Consider the following 23,025-nt stretch of genomic DNA (forward strand, 5'->3'; position numbering starts at 1 on the left):
ACTAAGTTGTTTCATTTAACATATTTTATTATTACTTTTGTTGTACAAAACAAGTGTTTAGTCACTTATTGTCTACTTATTTATTCACTATTATTCTTACTGCTGTATTTTATTATGTATAAAATTGTTTGTGTGAATAAATTAATTATGTACCTTAATTATTATAATTATGTATTACCGAAAGATAACATAATCACTTGCCTATGGTCGTATTTTAATAGACCCCTTAGTTGCTATTTTCTGCAAGATCCGAAATAAGATGAAACTGAAAAATGGGACTGTTCTTGGATAATTTCTCATAAAGATAAACCACGAAGATACGTATTGTACTTCATTATTTCTTCCAATACATAAAAAAATACGAAACTGCTCAACGAACATAAAAAAATCTCAAATGTACAGAACTGACATCATTTGAGGAATACTAGCTCGAAAACTTGTCTGAAAATTTAAAAATAAAAAATGAATAATGATTTATTTCATTCTTTCATATGTCAATTTCCTTAATTTTCACCCCTTGTAAGGGTATTAACGCAATATTAATATTTTTATCCATATAATTTCCAACAATTGATTTTACTATCTGCCACATATCTGCCAAACTTAACATTAAAAAAAATATCGAAAATTACAGTATTTGTGAAGATTATATTATATTATATTATATTATTATATTATATTTGTGAAGATTTCCAAGAGCATCAATGAAATAATTTGATTAATTTTTTCATTTATACAAATATATCAATTTACCAAAAATCCGCTTGATATAACGCTCCTGAAAAGAGTTACTAGCATCTCAGCGAACCCATGCGTCTGTCAAATGTTTTCTTTAAAAATTAATATCTCAAAATCTATAACTCCTAAGTATAAGGAATATTTAATAAAGTGACCCTCAAATGTTACGTAGAATAAGAAAATGTAATAATATACAGGGTGTTTCAGAAAGCCCTCCCGTAAATACAGGGGGTGATAGTACGGCGAAAAAAAATAAGATTTTTTTGTCATGTGAACTATATGTCTATCTCCTCTTGTTTTCGAGATACAGAGCAATAAAATAAAATTTTTTAAATAGAATTTAATTTCCAAACGGTGCGAAATATTTTTATGAAATTTGATATTCCGGGGTTTTTAAGGACGCCAAATACGCAAATTTTTTAGATATTTCATAAAGGGCGCAAGTTATGCTATATTCCTATTACATTTTAAGTTCTAATTTTTTAAAGTTAGGTTTTTTACCATTCGAGCTCCAATTTCTGATGTACAGTTTTATTTTCTAAAAATAATGTACTTTTGTTAGAACATATGCTGGACACTTTTCGTGATCTGAGAGATTTTGATGTAAACACTTGCCAAATCCATTGTGTCTTATCTCTTTGCTTAATGATTTTAACAATAAATGCGAAACAAACTGTTTGTTAAAAATAACTGCAAATCTGTACCTCGGAGCCAGACCATGTTAATTTGTTCATGGAGTTTTATTATGTTTATCTTGTACTTAGATTATAGAAGAGAAGAATTTTGAAAAATTCTATTCAGCAGAAAATTTACCTATGTTTTGAGATTTTTCGGTTAATATTTTTTATAATAAATAAAAGTTCTATATTCATATAAATATATTAACAACAAAAATGAGCCTAGGAACTTGATATAGGCAAAATATACCAGAAAGTATTGAAACTGAGTCTATAAGCAAGCTTGCTGATCATTCTTTGTATCAGGCAGTTTTTCTTAGGTTCAGTGCCTCGTCATGCATCGACGTCATCTTAAACAATCTGTGCTTAATAAATATTTAAGAGGTTAAAAACATTTAACTGTAGACAGCTGAATTATCAATTAAAGATTGCACAACAAAATTATTTCCAGTGATTCTACTTCATTGAGATCTAATAGTAATCAAAGGAACAATTATATAACATATAACAATGAATATATATTCTATAATTAGCTATCGTATTACTTTTTTACTCTATTTTAAAGCAAATTTTGAATAAATTCAAAAGGTTTTTCTAAAAATTCTTATCAAATGAAGTTAAACAATGTTCTTCGATACCAGAGACCTAGGTATGCAAAAGATATCTAGCCCCAAAGACCCAAAGACAAGATGTATTTGGATTAAGCTTTAGGCTATTCCCTCCTGCATATTTCGATGTAGCATGATAAGTTATGATTTTATCAGGAATTTTTATGTTTTTAGAATCAAAATAATAAATTAATTGAGTATCATCTTCAAAAGCAATGGATTTAGTTGTGGTGTAATGTGTCTACAATATAATTCTAAAATAACGTTGGACCCAACACGAACCCCTGGGGCATTCCCAATATAATAACGGCGATCATTTAATACTTCTTTTTGAGAACAATTAGTCAAATAAGAATCAATAAATCTCACAAACAAGCTGACAAATCCATATAGTTATTTATGTACCAAGGGAGATACAGGGATAATTACTTTCTTTCCTAAAGGCATAATTATCTTAGGTGGTGCATACAACGTTTTATTTTTTACTTAGACATATGATTTTATATTTATTTTAAATTTAATAATTAAATGTAAATGAGAATGAAAACAATTTTTCAATATATAAACGATGTATTCAAGATGTATCTATGACACCCGCAAGTGTGTTGATTTTGATAGTTTGATGTTTGATTCTGAGGAGACATTGAAAAGACAGAATGGATAATATTCCAGCAATAGTTGCTGCTAGAGCCAATAAAGCCAATGAAGAATTACTGCCTAAGAAATCTAAATTACTTTATGATAAAGAATATAAACGTTTTGAGACTCGGACAAGCAGAAATTCAGTGACAGCTGTTAGTGAAACTATATTAATGGGATATTTCCAAGAACTTCCTTCTATCACTTTCACTATCACTAAAATAAACATTTTAATTCTGAACCTGTAGCAAACCGTGATCCACAGTATTAAAATTTTTTGAGATCCAGTTGCGCAAACATTCCCTGTGACAAAAAAAACAAAATCTCAGGTGTATGAAATAACAAAATTTATACTATAACCTTTTCTGAAACCTGACTACAAAGTATTTAATATTATTTTTAGTGAAGTAGGTGGTATACATAAAATTGAGAGCAAATAAAATTTTGTAATATTGAGGATCTTTTAGATGTCGATTTCATCATAAGTTACTAAATTAAAATGAAATGAAATCTTGTTCTTAAAAGTATCATCACCAACATTGAAGTGGATTAAATGCAGATAAAAAATACTTGTTAGTATACATGCAGCATCCCTCAAATTTAGCAGTGTTGGATGTACCTAATATTTAAAATGGTCCACCTTTTATCTCGCCTAATAGCAGTGTCAGTAAGATTACGCAGATTTTTATAATGGTAATAACTAATATTATAATACATACCAAGCGATAATAAGGAACTGCCTGAGTTTTCACTTTTAACGTCTTTCTGAAAATTAAAAGAAATGTACCAATTAGTTGAATAATATCAGTAGTCGACATAAACAAATCAATAATAAAAAATTCGTAATTATTGTACTTTTTTAGATAATGGAGATATACACAGTCCGTACGACGTTTGTTGAGAATTCCAAGAAGAACTCTGCGTCACTTTTTCAATTTCAAGGCACGCTCTTGCCGCCTTATTCTGCACTACAGGTAGAAAGATATTGGGGGAAAATTTCAAGACACGCCCTGTTGTGATAAATTGTTACAGTAGTTTCCATAACAGACCTTTATTGGCTTATTCTCTTTTTGCAATTCAGTCTCAACAGACTGTACTTAAATAGCTTTTGACGTCCATTGTATTTATTTCTATATTCTTTTTCTGTTTTTTTGTATTTTCATTTTTGTATTTGTGTTTTATAGTATGTATACAAGGGTTAAGCAAGTAGCGGAAGCTAAACTTCGCCCTTGCCTAAGTATTGTAATTTTTTCATTATACAATACCCAATAAAGACATTTTATTAATATTATTAATTATGTCATAAGCTATTATACAGGGTGTCTCACATTTAAATAGCAGGACTTCAGGAATCAGTAGAAGACCTCATTTTGAGTCTAAAAGTTCCTATATACAGGGTGTCTCACATTTAAATAGCAGGACTTCAGGAATCAGTAGAAGACCTCATTTTGAGTCTAAAAGTTCCTATATATATGGGTCCTGAAACGCTTCGTTTCTGAGATACTGGGCGTTCAATTTTATTTTTGTTTTATTTATTTATTTTTTAACTAAATAACCGCTGACAAAAAAAATCATCATGTTGCGGCGAAAGACTTAGTATTTGAGGGCAAATAATTTGACACAGAAAATCATCGCATATTAGTTCCAGTGGTGGAGATAGAGGGGTCTCTATGCATATTTTTATAAAAAAAAGTATAGCCGATTTGATATTTTGCAAATGTTTTCGAAAAATATGAAAGAGCATTCAATTTTACCCAGAAAAGGCCCTCTTGTCCAAAGTCGATAGGAGGTGGCGTTTTCAAGAAAAACCGAAAATACTGTTTAGAAGTCAAATTAAGAAAAACCGAAAATACTGTTTAGAAATCAAATCAGACTTGAAATGTCATTCTAATATTGACATTTGCGCTTATTTTATTATAGTTTCTAATTGTGTGTAGAGTATTAAAAAAAATTGCAACAAATTCAAAATGCCGTTTAAGTTTACGAACCAAGAATACGCAGATATTCACTTCATATACGGGTTTGCCAATGGGAACTCGGCAGAAGCTGCTAGGGAATATCGGAGACGATTTCCTAATAGAAGACAGCCGCATCCACACGTTTTTATTAATGTTCATCAACGTTTCGCTAATGACGGATTGAATCTGGTCCATAGGGATCGCAACATAATTAACGTTAATATTGGCAGAAATAGGAGGAATCAGCGAATCTTGCACGAATTTGACAGAGATCCCACGACGAGTACCAGAAAAATTTCCAGGATTATTGGTGTTTCCAGGTGCACTATTTCTAGAACATTAAGACGAGATCATAGACATCCCTACCACTTACAACCTGTTCAGGGTTTACGTCCGGGTGACGAGGAACATAGAATAGCTTTTTCTCGGTGGATTCTTAACTCAATTGAAAACGACGGAAATTTTTTATCACACATATTATGGACCGACGAGTCATGTTTTACTCGTCGAGGTGTGACAAATTTACACAATCAGCATGAGTGGGCACATGAAAACCCGCATGCAATCAGACCACGAAATTTTCAGCACGAATTTAGTGTTAATATTTGGCTCGGCGTTTATAACAATTGTCTTTTCGGCCCTTACATCTTACCTCAACGACTGAATTCTGCGAATTTCTTAGAGTTCTTAGAGACCGAGAGTGCCAACATGTGGGAGGAAATTCCTCTGAATTTAAGAATGCGAGCATGGTTTCAACTTGATGGCTGTCCAGCTCATTTTGGCCGAAATGTCAGGAACTGGTTGAACACCCACTTTCCCGAAAAATGGATTGGCCGCGGGGGTATCGTTGCATGGCCTCCCCGATCCCCTGATCTGACACCCCTAGATTTTTTCCTCTGGGGTTTTATTAAAGAGAGAGTTTATACCACTACTGTGGACACAAGGGATGAACTTATTCGTCGGATTCGGAACGCATGCAGTGAAATCAGAGACAATAACTTAATTCAAATGAGACGTTCTATTCAGCGTCGGTGTCAGTTATGTATCGAAGAAAATGGTTTACATTTCGAACATTTGCTTTGATGTAATATGGTTTTCGTTATTTATTTTTGTATTTATTTTCATTTAATTAATTAAAAATAATTTTAACCGAATTTTTGAACTACATATTTAATTTAGTTGTAACACAATGTTTAAAAATTATTATTTGACTTCTAAACAGTATTTTCGGTGTTTCTTGAAAACGCCACCTCCTATCGACTTTGGACAAGAGGGCCTTTTCTGGGTAAAATTGAATTTTTTAGAAAACATTTGCAAAATATCAAATCGGCTATACTTTTTTTTATAAAAATATGCATAGAGACCCACTATCTCCCCTCTATCTCCACCACTGGAACTAATATGCGATGATTTTATGTGTCAAATTATTTGCCCTCAAATACTAAGTCTTTCGCCGCAACATGATGATTTTTTTTGTCAGCGGTTATTTAGTTAAAAAATAAATAAATAAAACAAAAATAAAATTGAACGCCCTGTATCTCAGAAACGAAGCGTTTTAGGACCCATATATATATATAGGAACTTTTAGACTCAAAATGAGGTCTTCTACTGATTCCTGAAGTCCTGCGATTTAAATGTGAGACACCCTGTATAACAATTGCTATATGTCTTCTTTTTTTAAAATTTGAAATATATAGCTATTTTTATTGCTCATGATAAATATGGTGAATGAAATTTTCTTAATTAATAAAGTAAAAACGAAATCTTATGCCTATTTATTATGTATCTATTTACCTGAATTGTGTAACAGGGCTTGACGCAAAATTTGTAATTTTAAAAAAATCCATAATTTTATTACAAGAGATTAAAATTAAATAAATGATGAAACAATAATAAAAGGTTCATACAGACCATACCAGAGATACCGCTTTAGTACCTTATCATAATTTTTGTTTTCTAAGTGTCATGGTTATTCAAAAAATGTATTCATTTTTTGTAAATCTGTTACCTCTTAGATATTTCAATAAATTTTAATTAAAATTAAATAAAAAGAACATTATATCAGTCGAAAAGGCATTCAATTTTGCATTCACCCATGACAATTAATATGGGTCGTTCCATTTGAAAAAAAAAAAGATTTTCAGCTCGTAAGATTATTAAATGCAGGGCTCAGTATTTCCGGGTCTGAGTAACGTACACGTTTTGCTCACAGATGACAAGGTACAGTAATTTATGCCAAAATGAATTGTGAAAACTGCAGGTTTCTAGTTCCTACGGTATAGACACCATCTAGCCTCATTTAGAGAATTGAAATCGTGAACACCATGTACATTTAATAAACTCTACCTAATATTAATCAAGGAATTCAAAAACGCAATAATATACAGGCTGTTCCATTTAAAATAACAAAATTATGTAGCGCCGACGCGAAATGAAACACCCTGTAAAACTAAAAATATATTTTTTTACATGGCCCACATGATTCCAGACAACATTTATTAAAACCTTTTTTATAAATTTTACAGTTCCATCTGTTCTATCTAAATTTGTGTCAACAACATAAAAAGTCTGGTTACTATTGGTTCAGGGTTAGTTTTCTCTACTAATCCGCCTTTCTTTTGCACAGAATATTAATATTCCATTTTATGAAATGTCATCATGATAACACAGATTTTAAATTGTGTTTGTAATCGGATAAAATTACTGCTATGCAAATGTGTTGTATTGTACAGACATTACAGATTAGACGGATTTAGTTTTAAATCGCAGAGAAACATAAAAACAAGATTTGAACAAAATCTAGCCCATGGCATGTGAATTAGAAGAGTCTGAGGGTTTTTGACTAACAAAAAAAAAATATTTGACACTGAAGAGAATTTTTCTACACAGAATTTTTTGAAGACATATCCACGAATCAATTTAAATTATCTGCAATTTACTATAGGTATTTATATTTTAGTTTTAATAATAGCAATCAAAACAAGGTTGATGTGATATACACAGATTTTTTGTAAAGCATTTGACAGGCTCGACCATGGTATCCTCCTTCGAAAGCTGAAAATATTTGATATTTTAATTTTACTTTCCACTTTCTACCTATCCAATATAGAGCAATATGTTGAAGATCACAGTTTTAAGTCTGGTCCGTTTTTGGCTTGATATGGTATGCCGCAAGGGTCAATAGTATTTTGTTTATTTATAAATAAAAAAAAATCACTGTTGATCTTGATAAAATTAATAAATGATGTTGCCTGAATAAGCTTCGTCTAAAAAAGTATAGGTAAGGTAATATTTTGTCTTTCAGTAAGAGAAATGTTCCAATTCACTTCGATTACAAGATAAATAATATTGCTTTAACTAGGGTGGTTGAATTCAATGATCTGGGGGTTCTGTTTGATATACTTCAGTCTTTAATTTTACTTTCAACTTTCTACCTATCCAATATAGAGCAATATGTTGAACATCACGGTTTTAAGTCTGGTCTGTTTTTGGCTTGATATGGTATGCCGCAAGGGTCAATACTAGGGCCACTAGTATTTAGTTTATTTATAAATGATATCACTTGTTGATCTTGATAAAATTAATAAATGGTTTTGCCTGAATAAGCTTCGTCTAAAAAGTATAGCCAAGGTAATATTTTGTCTTTCAGTAAGAGAAATGTTCCAATTCACCTCGATTACAAGATAAATAATATTGCTTTAACTAGGGTGGTTGAATTCAATGATCTGGGGGTTCTGTTTGATATACTTCAGTCTCTAATTTTACTTTCCACTTTCTACCTATCCAATATAGAGCAATATGTTGAATATCACGGTTTTAAGTCTGGTCTGTTTTTGGCTTGATATGGTATGCCGCAAGGGTCAATACTAGAGCCACTAGTATTTAGTTTATTTATAAATGATATCACTTGTTGATCTTGATAAAATTAATAAATGGTTTTGCCTGAATAAGCTTCGTCTAAAAAGTATAGCTAAGGTAATATTTTGTCTTTTAGTAAGAGAAATGTTCCAATTCACTTCGATTACAAGATAAATAATATTGCTTTAACTAGGGTGGTTGAATTCAATGATCTGGGGGTTGTGTTTGACTATACTTCAGTCATTTGGAACCCTAGCTATAATAATAATAATTATAATGCAGTCCAAACAGTACAACGCCATTATTTAAAATTTCTATCCTTCAAATTATATAGGCAATTTCGCAACAGAAACTGTTTCTTTTATTAGACTACAAGATCTGCGAATTTTTTTTTCCATATAGTACAGTCATTGAAACTTTTCACCTCCGAATTCTTTGAAACTGAACCGATCGACTTGAAATTTGGCACATAGTTAGAGAAAAGGCCAATGAACATTAGTGACACAGCACCGATTGATGCTTCCACCCTGTTAGGGGTTGACACCCCTCCTCAGGGGGTTAAGAAATGTTGTACGTCCTATACAAAGCCAAGTATGGTTAGTGGAAGGGGACTTTTTTTGAGGGGAATACTCGAATCGATGTATTCAACGTCAAATAACGGAAAAAGGATTAATTTTACGTGTATAACGCTCCAGGAGTTTTTGGTAGTACTCAAAAAGACCTTCAAAATGAGTATTTATAAATGTTAATTAGAGCAAAATTGTAGGAGTTATCGTCAAAACAGATGGGTTGCTCATATTTTTTAAGGAAAAATGAGCAGTACCATTTCCATCAGAATTAAAATTAATCGTATACCCTTTGCAATTAGTTTTGTTTTAGTGTTTTTCATACGATCCTGAAGTTAGACCGTTTTAGAATGCGTATTTTTGAATAATATACGGTAAAAGTTAAAAACGTATTTTTCATTATTCAAAAAAAATTGCCTTATTTATAATAATTCTGAAACTATGAAAGATACGTAAAAAATTATAGATAACAAAAATGTAGAATTTTTCCAACAAATATTTTGCTTTTTTTATTCTTATAGCATAAAAAATAAAGGAGATATCGCCACTTGAAGTATCCATTTTAGTGAAAAAACGACCTGTCTTGAGCCCTTCGACCCTTTCCCTTTAAAAAACGAAGGACTTAAAAGGTTTTATATGCAAACGATCTTGCAACTCTTGAAATTATCTTTAAAATGCTTTTTGTAGGATACTATAGCTTTTTCACCGCGAAATTCTACTTTTCAGAGGGAAATTAATTTTCCTATAGTAAGCACATGTTTCATGAAAAATTTGTCCGCTCGGTTCCACTTAAACGCCATTTTTGACATGTATTGTCAAGATAATCACTATTAGACAAAAGAACGACGCGGCGTTGTTCTGAAACTAGAAACTTTCAAAGGTAACTTGATGGACTATAAACTTAATGGACTAAAATATTTTTGTATAATTTAAGTATAAGAAAATGATTTTCAAAGTTCGATATCTCGAAAACAGCTGATTTAGGTACATGATATGCCGTATGAATTTTGTTTAGAATTTCGAGAAGAATTGAAATATGGGATAGTTTATAAGGGCCTCGTGCCCTTTTTTGACATCAGATTTGTATTTGTCCAAAAATACATCTTACACTTATTTTTTCAATATAATTGTGTTTTTGCCCTTTTTGTCTTAAAAAGGGCCGTTCGCCAAGTTTAGACAGATTCGTGTTTAGCACCCAAAAACACATAGGAAATCAGTCATCTAGGTTAAAATCGAGATAAGAGTCGGTATTCTTCATATTTATCAAAGGTGGTATTGAGATAACTGCATTTTCAATATTTAAGAGACTGCGATTATAAAAAATCTAAACGATGAAATTTTTTTACTCTTAAAATTTGGTTTCAGCACATCAAAATCTATAAGAAATGACAGGTCTTATCTAAAGACCAAAAAATTTCTTTTTGTCGGCCTGTGTTACATTTGCATTTAATTCACATGATTACAACTAAGAAATATTCAAGGTGGCTGTCCTGTTAATTTCCGACATTTAAAGAAAAATGGGAATATCATTTTTGTTTTCAACTTCAAAGCACTGTAAAAAATTTCAAATTATTCTAAAAATTTGGCAATATAAGATTTTTTTAAATTTCACAAAGCAGATTCATTAGGAAGCTTGTTTTATGTATACAAGTATAATGTGAAAATGAGTATTAGCAAAATACTTACAGATAATTTTGGAGGTTCAGAACATATCTAAGTATCTATGGCATAATAAGATCTATTTTATTAATGAACAAAACTAAAATAATTTGTCAGATTTTGTTTCAGTGCATTTAATTTGAATTGGAAGTAAACAAACATTAAACTTTAAAAACTCGAATTTAGCTCAAAAATAAAAAACTCAGATAAATAAAACTAAAAATTTTTGGTCTTTACGTGCATATTTTATTGATTATTGTTTCTTCTGAACACGATCCGCCTTCTTAAAATCGTCGTTTATTCTTCACGTAAGCAGCTAATTACAAGCACATTAGAAAATGTGTTAAAAATAGACAACTGTAACACATGTTCATTTAGTTTTACTTGGCAAAACATTAAGTGAATAATAATACTTTGCACATGTTACATTTAAGTTAAGGATTGGCATTCAATTTTACTTATTTTATTTTGTCATTGTCACTCTAAAATATATCAAAAACACAACAGAAAATAATCCGAATCAGTGAAAAATTTTATATCGCTACTACCGATTTAACTCCATGCAAAATGTATACTTCTACTATCTTATTTTTACTCACTCTTTTCCCGACTTTTCGGCATTTTTCTCATCCCCATCGTTATAAGCCAATACCTTTTCGCCCATTGCAGCCGTTGAAACGGATGGGTTTAGTTTGCAACAACTTAGCTCGTAAAAGCCATACTAACAGAATAAATAAAATTTCAATGCAATTTCTAACGCATCCCCATATTAATGAAAAGTAATTCACACTGTTTTCAGTTAGTTAAACTCTATACTATACTGTCAGTCCTTGAACTTAAATACTAAACTCGATAAAAAGCATGTCGTGACGCTGATATCGAAGTGGTCAATTGATAAAATTAAATAGTAGGTATTAAAATAGTTAACTCTGATATATTACTATATAAAGGCATTTCAATTCAAAACGATTCCTTCAATGACGAATTAATTGTAAGTAAAACATAAATGTAGCACGTGCTGAAACTTATGACGTAGCAACACGAATTCATGTGCGAATTGACTGACCAGTTTAATCACTACTTGTAAGTTATTTATAAAATATTATTTAGAGTAGTTTCTCGGATGCAAGGTTTTTATTTTTTGGCAACAGACCTCCTGCATACGTCAACTGCACGACAAAAACGCCTTTTGGTGGTCAAAATTTGCTAAAAACAGTTTCATCGAAGTAAATTAGCAATTAAAATGGCAAATAGGAGAAATAATTTATAAAGTTTAAAAAATTTGGATGCAGACAATAGACATCCAAATACAGATCAAAAGGGGTCCCACCTATCCGGAGGGTGCTTCATCCCCTTTTGCTTCATAAACCACCCTCTAATGTAACCTCGCGCCAGTTTTTTAATTTTTTCTCAAAAACTGCTGCTCTGACGACGAAAATTAGTAGGACCTAAAACATTCAGCATAAAATTCTACATCATTTGTGTCCCATACATTTTTTCGTATACCCAGCCTTAATCTCACAAATGACGTTTGAAATAGGTAAAGATAAGACAGACTCCTTAAAATTACGATGACTTTCGAGAAAAATTAATATGGGTGCTTAAAACTAAACAGCGGATTTTGGACTACATAACAAAATGACATAACATAACAAGATAAAGCTTTGCCAAATAGCTTTACGATAAACTATTAATATAATCCTTTTCGTTTTTAAAATTTAATGTAAATTGTATCCATAAAACGTAAAACATATGTTTAAACATGTTTAGTATGTATATCATATAGTTCACTCGATTGACAGAATTCGGAAGTCCTTCATAACTGTAAAAGAAATATATTATTTGCTCACGCATTCAGACGATGCTGCATATAACGAGTGTTCAAATAAAAACGTGGTCAAGTTGGTTCTGAAAATTTGGACGTAGGGCGTAGCGTATAGCAAATGAACTTAAACGTCATCTGTCAAAGCGCTATATCGCCGCTATCAATTTGAATATTTTCGTTTTAAAAAGCGTTTAAAATGGTGTTTTCTCAAGAACAAAAAGTGTTTATCATAGAGTCCTACTTTAGAAATGGACGCAAGATTGATGGAATATGGAAGTATTCTATTGAGGAATGTTTCATAGAATTTCAAAATCAATTTCCCGGCGTTGTCGAGTACAAAATTTTTCAAAGTGCAGTTCAGCGTTGTGTTAATGTTTTTCGTGAAACGGGCAGTGTAACAAGAAAAGAAGGAAGCGGCCGACCTAAAAAGCGGACTGAAGAATTAAAAGAAAATGTCCAACAAATAATGGAAAATGCGCCAAGAACTTCTGTACGTGTTTTATCACAAATGGTGGGAGTATCAGTCGGTACCTGCCACGCAGTGTTAAAAAAGATTTGCGTTTGTTCTCCTATCGTTTAACTTGTCAGCAAGAACTTCATGAAGTTGATTTTCCGCGACGGGCTGTATTTTGTGAATGCTTTTTAAACAACTACGGTGAACTTCATAATATCACCTTTTTTTCTGATGAAGCCTGGTTTCATTTAAGTTGTTACGTAAACTCACAGAGTATGAGAATGTGGTCTTCTGAAAAACCAGATAACTTTTTTGTCGAGGTCCCTCTACACGCTCAAAAAACTGGAGTTTGGTGTGCTCTCAATCGAAGGAGGATTTATGGACCTATTTTTTTAATGGTACTCTTACTGCGCAAAGGTATAGAGAAGAAATTATCGCTCCTTTTGTTAACCAGCTGGAAGAAAACGAAATTACAAACTTTTACTTTCAACAAGATGGCGCAAGGGCACATACGGCAGGCGAGACGATGAATATGTTGAGGGAAGTTTTCCAAAATCGACTAATAAGTCTCAATGCTGAACATGAATTTCCACCGAGGTCATGTGATATTACGCCGTGTGATTTCTTTTTGTGGCCTTACCTTAAAAACACTATTTTTGAACTGCCTATTCCTGATTTACACCATCTGCAGGCTCGACTTATAGACAAGATTCGTGAAATTAACAATACCCCGAGCATCTTAGAAAATGTCTTTAATTCTTTGAGGAACAGGTGTGAAAAATGCTTGGAACAAGGAGGGGGACAATTTCCGCAGCTCCTTTAATTGTTTGTTAGTTAACAAGGAGGGGGACAATTTCCGCAGCTCCTTTAATTGTTTGTTATTGTTATCACAATTATTCTTTAAAATAAAGTCATATAGTCATTAACGTTATTGAAACTGACAGCTGCTATACAGCTCGTTGAGAAGTGAGGTTAAGTTGGTCGCTATAAGCTACTCCCTACGTCCAATTTGTCAGAGCCAACTTCGACCACGTTTTTATTTGAACGCTCGTTATTTAATAATCCATCATCGATCTAATCAGACATTGTATGAGCTGGAGAGAAAATCACATTAGTTTTATACAAGGCACCTCGAAGTGTCACATCATTAAATCAATTTAGATTCATTTCATTTAACAAATTTGTTGGTCAATCTAATCAAGCAGTGATATTATCAAGACTACCACCTACATATGCTGCTTTAGAACAACATTCTCATCGCGTTTTACAACAAATTAATTCGTAGCGCGGAGAAAATTTGAAACCTAATGAATGCGGATGGAAAACAATTAGCCAATTTTTGATGCCAATTCCTACAATTGAGATACCAGCTCCTACTTCTATTCTTCAATTAATGTCATGCCGTTGTAAAAAAGGGTTGCGGAAAACGATGCGGTTGTGCTAAGATTGGATAGAAGTGTTCAACAATGTGTTCATGGTCAAGGATGTCATAATTCAGTGGTAGGGGAAGAATTAACTGAAGATAATTCAATTAATGAATAAACAGCAGTTAGTTTTTAGTGGATTAGGCCTCCAGGGGAAACTACTTACAAAAAAAACGCGCCGGGAGCTCTATCTCAACGGTAATAACCTAGTAATAATAAAATTTTCTGTAGTCATATTTGTTTGTCCTTATAGCCAGGTTTGTGTAGAAAAATCTGCTTTGCATGCAACATTTTTCCATGGACAATGTATTTCAAGATACAAATATCTTGAACTTTACTCGTTTTTGCCTAACTTTAGCAACATATCCTAATTTTGCAAATCATATTTGTGAGAGTATAGTTAACGATAGAAAAAAGTTTATACGACATAAATGATGTAGAATTTTATGCCCAATATTTTAGGTTCCATTCATTTTTCTCGTCAGAGCAGCAGTTTTTGAGAAAAATTTAAAAAAATGGCACGAGGTCACATTACAGGGTGGTTTCTGAAGAAAAAGGGGATGAAGCACCCTCCGGATAGGTGGGAACTCTGTTGATCTGTATTTGCATGTACGTAAGGAGTTCGTACCCAAATTTTAAAAACTTTATAAATTATTTCTCCTAAAAAACCTAATTTACTTCGACTAGTTACAAGCAACGAAAGGAGGTTTGTACAGATGCGTTCCACACTATAAAGGACTTTTAAAAAATAGGTATTTCTAGTGAGACCATCTATTGGCAATTAAGTACATGCGAAAAGTAGATCGTTCACGGATGTACTGTCAAAATTTCATGAAATTTGGACGAATAGAAACGAAGTTATTGCGTCTCAAGTGACAGTATGTTTGTGTCATTGGCAAAAAAGTGAGCATCGATAAAGAGCTAATATTAAGTTTTGTTTTAAACTTAGTAAAACTTTTACCGAAAAATTGCTCAGATTTCAACATTCGCAGAACATAGGTAATGAAGGAGGCTAAAAGGGAAAAAACTTCCTTTACAATTTTACTGATGATGAAACGTGGTGTTTGACGGAAACCAAGCACCAAAGTGCCGAGTGGAAGACGCCAAACGAGCTAAAATACCCCAAAAAATCTTGATCGGAGAAATCAAAAGTGAGGACAATGTTGATTTCCTTTCACAAAGATTGCGTTCCACCGGTCCAAACCGTTAATGTAATTCTATCTTGACGTTTTGAAGCGTTTGCGTATTCAACCAGAATATCGCGCAGCATCAAGTTGGCGTTTGTTGCACAATAATGCGCCATCTCGTCTACAGGCTTTCAGATCGCGCAAATCGCTGTATTGAGTTGGAAGGGAGCTATTTTGAATAAAATAAATCAACTGTTTTCGCGAAATCATTAACATAAAGCAAAAACAATATGGGACCCAAAATCGAACCCTGTGGGACCCCCAAATTAACAGAAGCACGCTCCGAATTTATGATGATAATTTTAATAATAATATTTTATGATCAACGTAGTCGAATGCCCTGCTGAGGTCACAAAATACCCCAACAGGGCACTCGCCAACCTCAATACATTCCAACACTTTCCTGTAAAAATTTGTCATAGCAGTGGTAGTAGACCTTCTATAAACCCATGCTGGTTATCCAATAAGTTCAATTCATGACCAAAATGTAACAGAAGATAACACTAAAACAGAAAATAGCGAGGTGCTATAATAACCTATAATAACTGAAATTTCAATGTTACTAATAATTACACAGGTCCACAAAAAAAAGTGGAATGTCCAAAAGACAAAACCATATGTTTTTGAGGTCGCTGAAACAGAATCCGGTGTCGTTTGGCCCTATCAAGTCTGAATTAAGGCCAGTTCAGGATCAAATATAGAGAATCCATTGCCAACAAAGTAAACCTATATATTTATACGTATTTGGGGTCGCTAAATCCGAATCCGGGGCCCGTTTTCAATACAACAAAATATAGGTGTGAAATTTTCGTGTAAATTTGTTATTAATATATTTTTTATAAAATGGTAAAAGTAGATAAGTAACAACCAAACCGTTGTTTCGTATACAGAATTATTATATGCATATTTATTTCTTACAAAATGATAATATTTAAGACAAACATCCAAAACATATACCAACTACAGAAAACATATGTGGGATAAAAACAGAAAACATAAGTAGGTACCTATGTTTTCAAAATATTGCACCAGGTTGCATTAAATTTTTTTAACCTTATCTTATCTCTCTTACATCAGGACCTTCTTCAACTATTATCATAACTCATCAAACATTATTGCATCCAGATAATAAAAATTTAGATGATGTTTTTGGAGGTTTAAGTTTATTATATTTGTTCAAATTGAAATGAAATCTTATCAACTGAGAGAACTTAGCAAAGAAAACGTGTACCTATACCAAAGATATAGGCATTACAGTTTTGAGTGAGAAATTTTAGAAACATGTTTTTATACTAACATAATAAAGAATGAGATATTGTGAAATACATGCATGATATAACTTGTTTTATTTTTAACCAATTTTGAGAAAATGCCTATGTTACAAACATATAGTAACATAATAATCCGCATTATGCATTTCTTTGCAAAGTAACCAGTACTAAGGTTACTAAAAATAATACCCAAATTTATAAGTATGTAATAGCAAATGCAGAATGTCACAATTATTATGAACATACCTACTTTTTGTAAAATTAGACTAGAAGTCTGTTTATGTTCAATTGCAATCAAAATTAAAGAAAATACATTTGTACTGACTGAGCAATATTCTAATTTTGACACATCTTCAGAAATTTTCAATTGTCACCATGAAAGGCGCCTATTATAGTATATTATGATGTTAGGAGAATAAATAATACTTTATGTGCTAATAATGGAAAGCACATAAAGTACATATCTTATTCTCCGAACATCATATACTATTTTTTCTTCAAACGTTATAAATTCTAGGTAAAATGATTTAAATAACTAAATTTCGAAAAAAAATTATATCTGCAACACTTTATCGTAGAAGAACCAAATTTAGTACAAGATTAAGATTTATTACTGGTCTTCTTTGACTACGATTTAAAGTTAATTGAAACATTACAAGGTGTTCATTGGGGATGACTCACCCCTAAAATTGTTCGGAACTTTTTTCTCATTGACCGAATTGAAAAATAGTAGATAATATTAATTCGCACAGAATTGGATTTTAATTTTTTTTTCTCTTGTTAAATTAAAAAAATATATATGGTTTTCAAGAAAACACGTATTAACTGACACGAAGATTTTAACAGTGGTCATTAGAAAATAATCAAAAAGTCAGTAATAGACAATGAATTTATCTTTCAAACTTGTCAGTTAGTAAGAAAATTATTTTATTTCAACAATTGCCTCTGATTGTTGTTGAAAATGTCTGGAAAATTTAGATTTAGCGAACAAGTTGATATTCTACTTGTGCTGGGTTTCTGCGAAGGAAACTGTAGAAGTGTGGAAGAATATCGTAGGAGTTTTCCTAATCGTGTGGTCCCTTATAGAGAAACATTTTCTAATGTTGAAAGACGAGCTCGAGAGACAATAAAGTTTTTCAGCAACATCCGAGAATGTCCTAATGTAATAGGTACAAGATGAAGAAATTATTTTGCAAACAATTGAAGATGAACCACAAGAAAGTACTAGACATTTATCTCAACAGACTGGGTTATCAAGGACTACTGTAAACCAAATTCTTAAACGTAATCTACTGCATCCATATTGTGTCAAAAATTTTCAAGAAAATTCTTTTTACTGATGAGATTTGTTTTACTTGCCGAGGAAATTCAAATGGTCAAATTTTCATGAATATTCCGAAGTAAACCCTTATGCAACAACTCCTCGACATTTTCAACGCGAGTTTAAGATAAATATTTGGGCCGGTATTATTGATCGTTATTTGATCGGACCAGTTATTTAGCCAAATCGACTAAATGGCGAAAGTTATTTGGAATTTCTACAAAATACCTTCCCTGATCTAATGGAAGATTTACCGTTGCAACTTAGACTGGAGCTTTGGTTTATGCACGATGGAGCACCGCCTCATTTTAGTGCTGTTAGAGATTTTTTGAACCTTAAGTTTCCAAATAAATGGATAGGACGAGGAAATAATTGTCCTCAAAATTGGCCACCACGATCACCAGACCTCAACAAATGTGATTATTTCCTTTGAGGAACACTGAAGGATTTTGTTTATTATTCGCCAGTTGAATCCCGAGAAAATTTGTGGAATCATATTACAAATAAATGTAACCTTATAAGAAACGATCATCATTTGTTAGACAGTAAACTTCAATTTTCGGGGAAGAATAAATGTATATATCGGAGGGAAAATAGGGCCCATCTTGAACAATTCCTTTAGTATTAGTTATTATTACATATTTTTTCAAACTGCATTGTATTGTACTTAACACTCTTTAAAATAATTGTGTCTATCCCGATGTTTTCAATCATTATTTTTATTATTTATTTGTTTTTTACTTAATATAATATTCGCTTATTTAAAAACTACCTAGGTACTTGTTTTCTTTTTGTAGAATTGTAGAGAAGTGAAGTAAAATTTATTTGGCCAATTGTCAAATTTGAAAGATAAAGCCTACTACTGACTTTTCGATTATTTTCTAATAAACACTGTTAAAATCTGGTGTCAGTTAATACGGTTTTTCTTGAAAACCATAAAGTTTTTTAAAATTTAACAAGAGTAAAAAATTGTTTAAATTAAATTCTGCAGTGAATTAATATTATTATTTTTCAATACGGTCAATGAAAAAAAAGTTCTGAACGATTTTAGGGGCGAGTCATCCTCAATGAACACCTTGTAGTGCTTCAATTAACTTTAAATCATAGTCAGAGATGACCAGTAATAAACCTAAACCATGTACCAAATTTGGTTCTTGCGCGATTTTTTTCGAAATTTAGGGCGCCACTTTGGAGACTAATAACTCCTCAGGGGTGCAACTTTGTATACAGGGTGTCCGGTAACTACGGGGAAAAAATAAAGGGTTATATAGAGCAGGTCAAAAGAGTGCTAGTTCTTCCTTAGAGTAATTCATTTCACTATTATTACTGTCGCTTTTCTATTAAACCTTATGTGAATCGAAAATTTTCCAAATTATCCTTTGACAGGAGCCTACTACGTTATTTTACATATAAGCTATTTGTAAACTTCGCATTTTTTCATAGAAATAAGATTTCATGAAAAACTAATGAATTTTGTTATAGGAGCGGGTATAGCACAGCTGTAGAGAATTTAATTCTGCATCTCATGGTATGAAAATATACAGGGGGTTGCATTTAAAAAATTCGAGATTTTTCAATTTTTCAATTGGCAATGTTGACATAATGTTTTGGTCACCCTGTATAGCGCAGGCCAGTTTTTGTAGCATGATTCGGAAGAGTCATCCTTACTAAACATCTGATAAAAAATGGGCTTAGTAGCTATTAGTATAACCTGTCAGTATCAGAAAATGTAAGCAACCAATATCGACTAGAAAAACCTTTCAAGCGAGATATCTCAAAAACTGTGAATATTTGAATAGAACTATTCTACACAAAGTACCCTTTATTTTTGATGCAGAATCCGAAAAAAATATAAAAAAATTTGTGTTTCCATTTAAAAAACCAAAGTTGGTGTCGGCCAGGAAAAGTGGAACACCCTGTATAGTTGAATATATTTTTAATTTGTACATTCCGAGAAATGTGACAACACAGTAAAAAGAAAAATTCATATATTCCTCATTTTAACAGATATTGGACTTTCCCGCACTAGTGTTACACGCTGTATAACGTTTGAAGAAAAAAAAGTTACTGTTCTGAGCCATAGATACATTATTTGAAAAATTATTATTGCTTACTGAACTACTAAATATTCGAAAAAAAGTTGACATTTTTTCTTCAAAAAAGTCTAATTAATTAAAAAATATTTGCTTGATAATTCAAAGAAATAAAAAAAAATCGAAATTCGTTATTTATTTGTTGAAACTTACTTATGATATGATTATTACATACCTAATTTTCATTCCATTATCTTAATCAAAAAGAAAGTTATTTCAAAAAATATTCAAAGGATAAGACCCCTTTGGAGAGCCATATCGCAGTAACGGCGCTCCAGAGGACCAATGTTTATAGGAACTTTTTTTACTATTTACGGCTCTACTTTCACCTCATTAAATTTTGTACCAACTTTTCCAAATACCCTGGATATTTTTATGAGAGAACTGTATCAGGTTAAATTTTAAGAAAATATGTTTATGTAATGTATAGTGTTACTTACAGAATATCTATTTTCATTTTTTCGCGACGAAAATAAATGCGTACTACACACTAATTATGTATATTGTACAGGTATAGCTAATGCCGTAATTAGCACTAAATTATCTATGCATATACATATTATATAGGTATCTAATGTGTGATAAAGTAGAGATAACAGTTACATATTATGATGATTCCAGAACTATTATTTTTTGTTTACTCTAATCGTATAAAATTTCTTGTTCAACAAAACAAAAAGTAATACTTCAATTTTACCAGATCTTCAGCATATTTTTAGAAAATATGTTGCGTTATTCAATATTATTTCAGAAAGCATATCTTTTCACATTGGTTACAATTTTACAAAAGTGAACCAACACGTTTGACGTACCTAATTTATGATGCAGAACGTGAACAAAAATAAAATTTGGTAAAAAAATAATAGAATGTTTCTGTAATAAGAAGACAGTTCGTCTTAGAATTAATGCGAAAGTAATTTTGCGAAATCACATAAATTTCGTAATTCGTATAAGAACGGATGAACAATTTTAGAAAATATTTTAATCTTAGTTGTCGTTCCGTTTTATCCTTCATAAATAGACTTCGGATACTTTATAGCAACATTGAAATAAATAAATAGTACATCAGTATTATGCATTGTAGTAGCAGACATAGGGTAAATCTATCAAGCCGTGTGCCGCTCTATGCTCACGATACGCAATGCTAGTGACTACCACAAAAACACGTACCATACACTCGAACAAACAAATCGCCAAACTCACACACGCATTTATATATTATGCTAGTAGGCGGTAGTAGCAGAAATGGGCTAAATCTATGGTCAAGCCGCGCTCTATGCTCACGATACACAGTGCTACTGACTGTCACAGAAACACGTGCCATACACTCGACCAAGCGTCAAACTCAGTCACACAAGCACAAACGACAATAAAATGCACGATCAACGTCTCCGCAAAAAAAAAACGGGATTGTTCAAGGGCACATTAGGCCGACAGGGCAGGCAATAGGGTGCCGCTAGATACGTATCGAATAAATTGATCGATGCGAAGCTTCAGATCACAGGCAGATATGTACATGTTATTGTACAACGACGCGGATAGTGGGAAATTTACATCATGCTGAAGTTAATAGTTTAGAGACTAAATATAAATAACTTAAATTTTCACCTTTGATGGCCCGTAACTTGTTAACGAAGGCCCGTGTGAAAAAAAAATTATATGAAGAACTGATATTATTTTGACCTCATCTATTTGTACATGACATTTATGTATCACGTACCGGGACACCCTGTATATTGATGGGATATTGTCGCGGATTTTGGTAAGTCGACGGTGTATCCCAGGTGATAGCCTCACGTTGGGCGCCATGTCCCGGATTTGAACAGGTCGTTAGCTCTGGTTGTGGATTTTGATTGGTCTGACTAACTTGCGGTGGAGTTGACATACCCTCATCTCCCCCTAACATATTGAGAGGGTTGTAAATCCTCATAATGGGTCCGGACGAAGCATTTTTGTCTGGTTCCGTTTTCAGTTTAGTGATTTTTAGGAGAATTATAACTCGAAATGCAATTTCTTTAAAAATTCGTGAGCTTTATTGAACTATTTTAGTTTGGATACAATGTAAGCAATACGGTAATCGCTTATACAAGATGAATATTGAAGATAGGGATCGTATACATACTCCGTACTCTGGTTACTAACCTACGGGAAATCTGAGTTGGTGTTCGCACTGATAGTCCAAGCATTATAGAGAAATGCTTACAGAAATTATTACCTGGACCAAAAAAATATGACCGTATAGAAAATAAAATTTTAAATTGAGTTTCTTGTTCTTTAAACTCGTTCCAATATGGCGAACATGGTTTAAAAAAATCGCAAAGTTGAAAAAAACGGTTTTTCTAAAATAACTACAAAAATATAGCACGGATTGAAAAATTTTAAATGAGAAAGTTGTAGGTTTTAAAAAGATCTATCGACTAATTTTTTGAAAGTATCGATTGCTTTGTTACTTTTCGAGATATATCGAAAAAACCGTTAAAAATCTTCCCTTCTCATATAAAATTTTTCAATCCGTGCTATATTTTTGTAGTTATTTTAGAAAAACCGTTTTTTTTTTCAACTTTGCGATTTTTTTTAACCATGTTCGCCATATTAGAACGACTTTAAAGTACAAGAAACTCAATTTAAAATTTAATTTTCTATACGGTCATATTTTTTTTGTCCAGGTAATAATTTCTGCAAATTTAACATTAATCCGTGACAGAATGCTTGGACGATGAGTGGATTTCGCTAGGCCTGATATATAT

The 23,025-nt window shown here is 32.1% G+C and overlaps 1 protein-coding gene across 2 annotated transcripts in view; it reads right to left on the minus strand.

The window, feature by feature from the left end:
• LOC108912527 (multidrug resistance protein 1-like) overlaps positions 1 to 20,758 on the minus strand; it is a 79,156-nt gene extending 58,398 nt beyond the window's left edge. The window contains exons 1-2 of one of the 2 annotated variants that reach the window (XM_018717768.2): positions 20,719 to 20,758; positions 3,382 to 3,427 (exon numbers count right to left, since the gene is read on the minus strand). In XM_018717768.2, coding sequence (XP_018573284.1) covers positions 3,382 to 3,427; positions 20,719 to 20,735 — 63 coding nt within the window. In that variant the 5' untranslated portion in view covers positions 20,736 to 20,758. Of the gene's footprint in view, positions 1 to 3,381; positions 3,428 to 11,302; positions 11,507 to 20,718 lie in introns of those variants that run through there. The other variant, XM_018717767.1, reaches the window with a different exon arrangement.
• Positions 20,759 to 23,025: the final 2,267 nt, after the last annotated feature.

This window comes from Anoplophora glabripennis, unplaced genomic scaffold (assembly GCF_000390285.2).
Source record: "Anoplophora glabripennis isolate ALB-LARVAE unplaced genomic scaffold, Agla_2.0 scaffold646, whole genome shotgun sequence".
NCBI lineage: Eukaryota > Metazoa > Arthropoda > Insecta > Coleoptera > Cerambycidae > Anoplophora > Anoplophora glabripennis.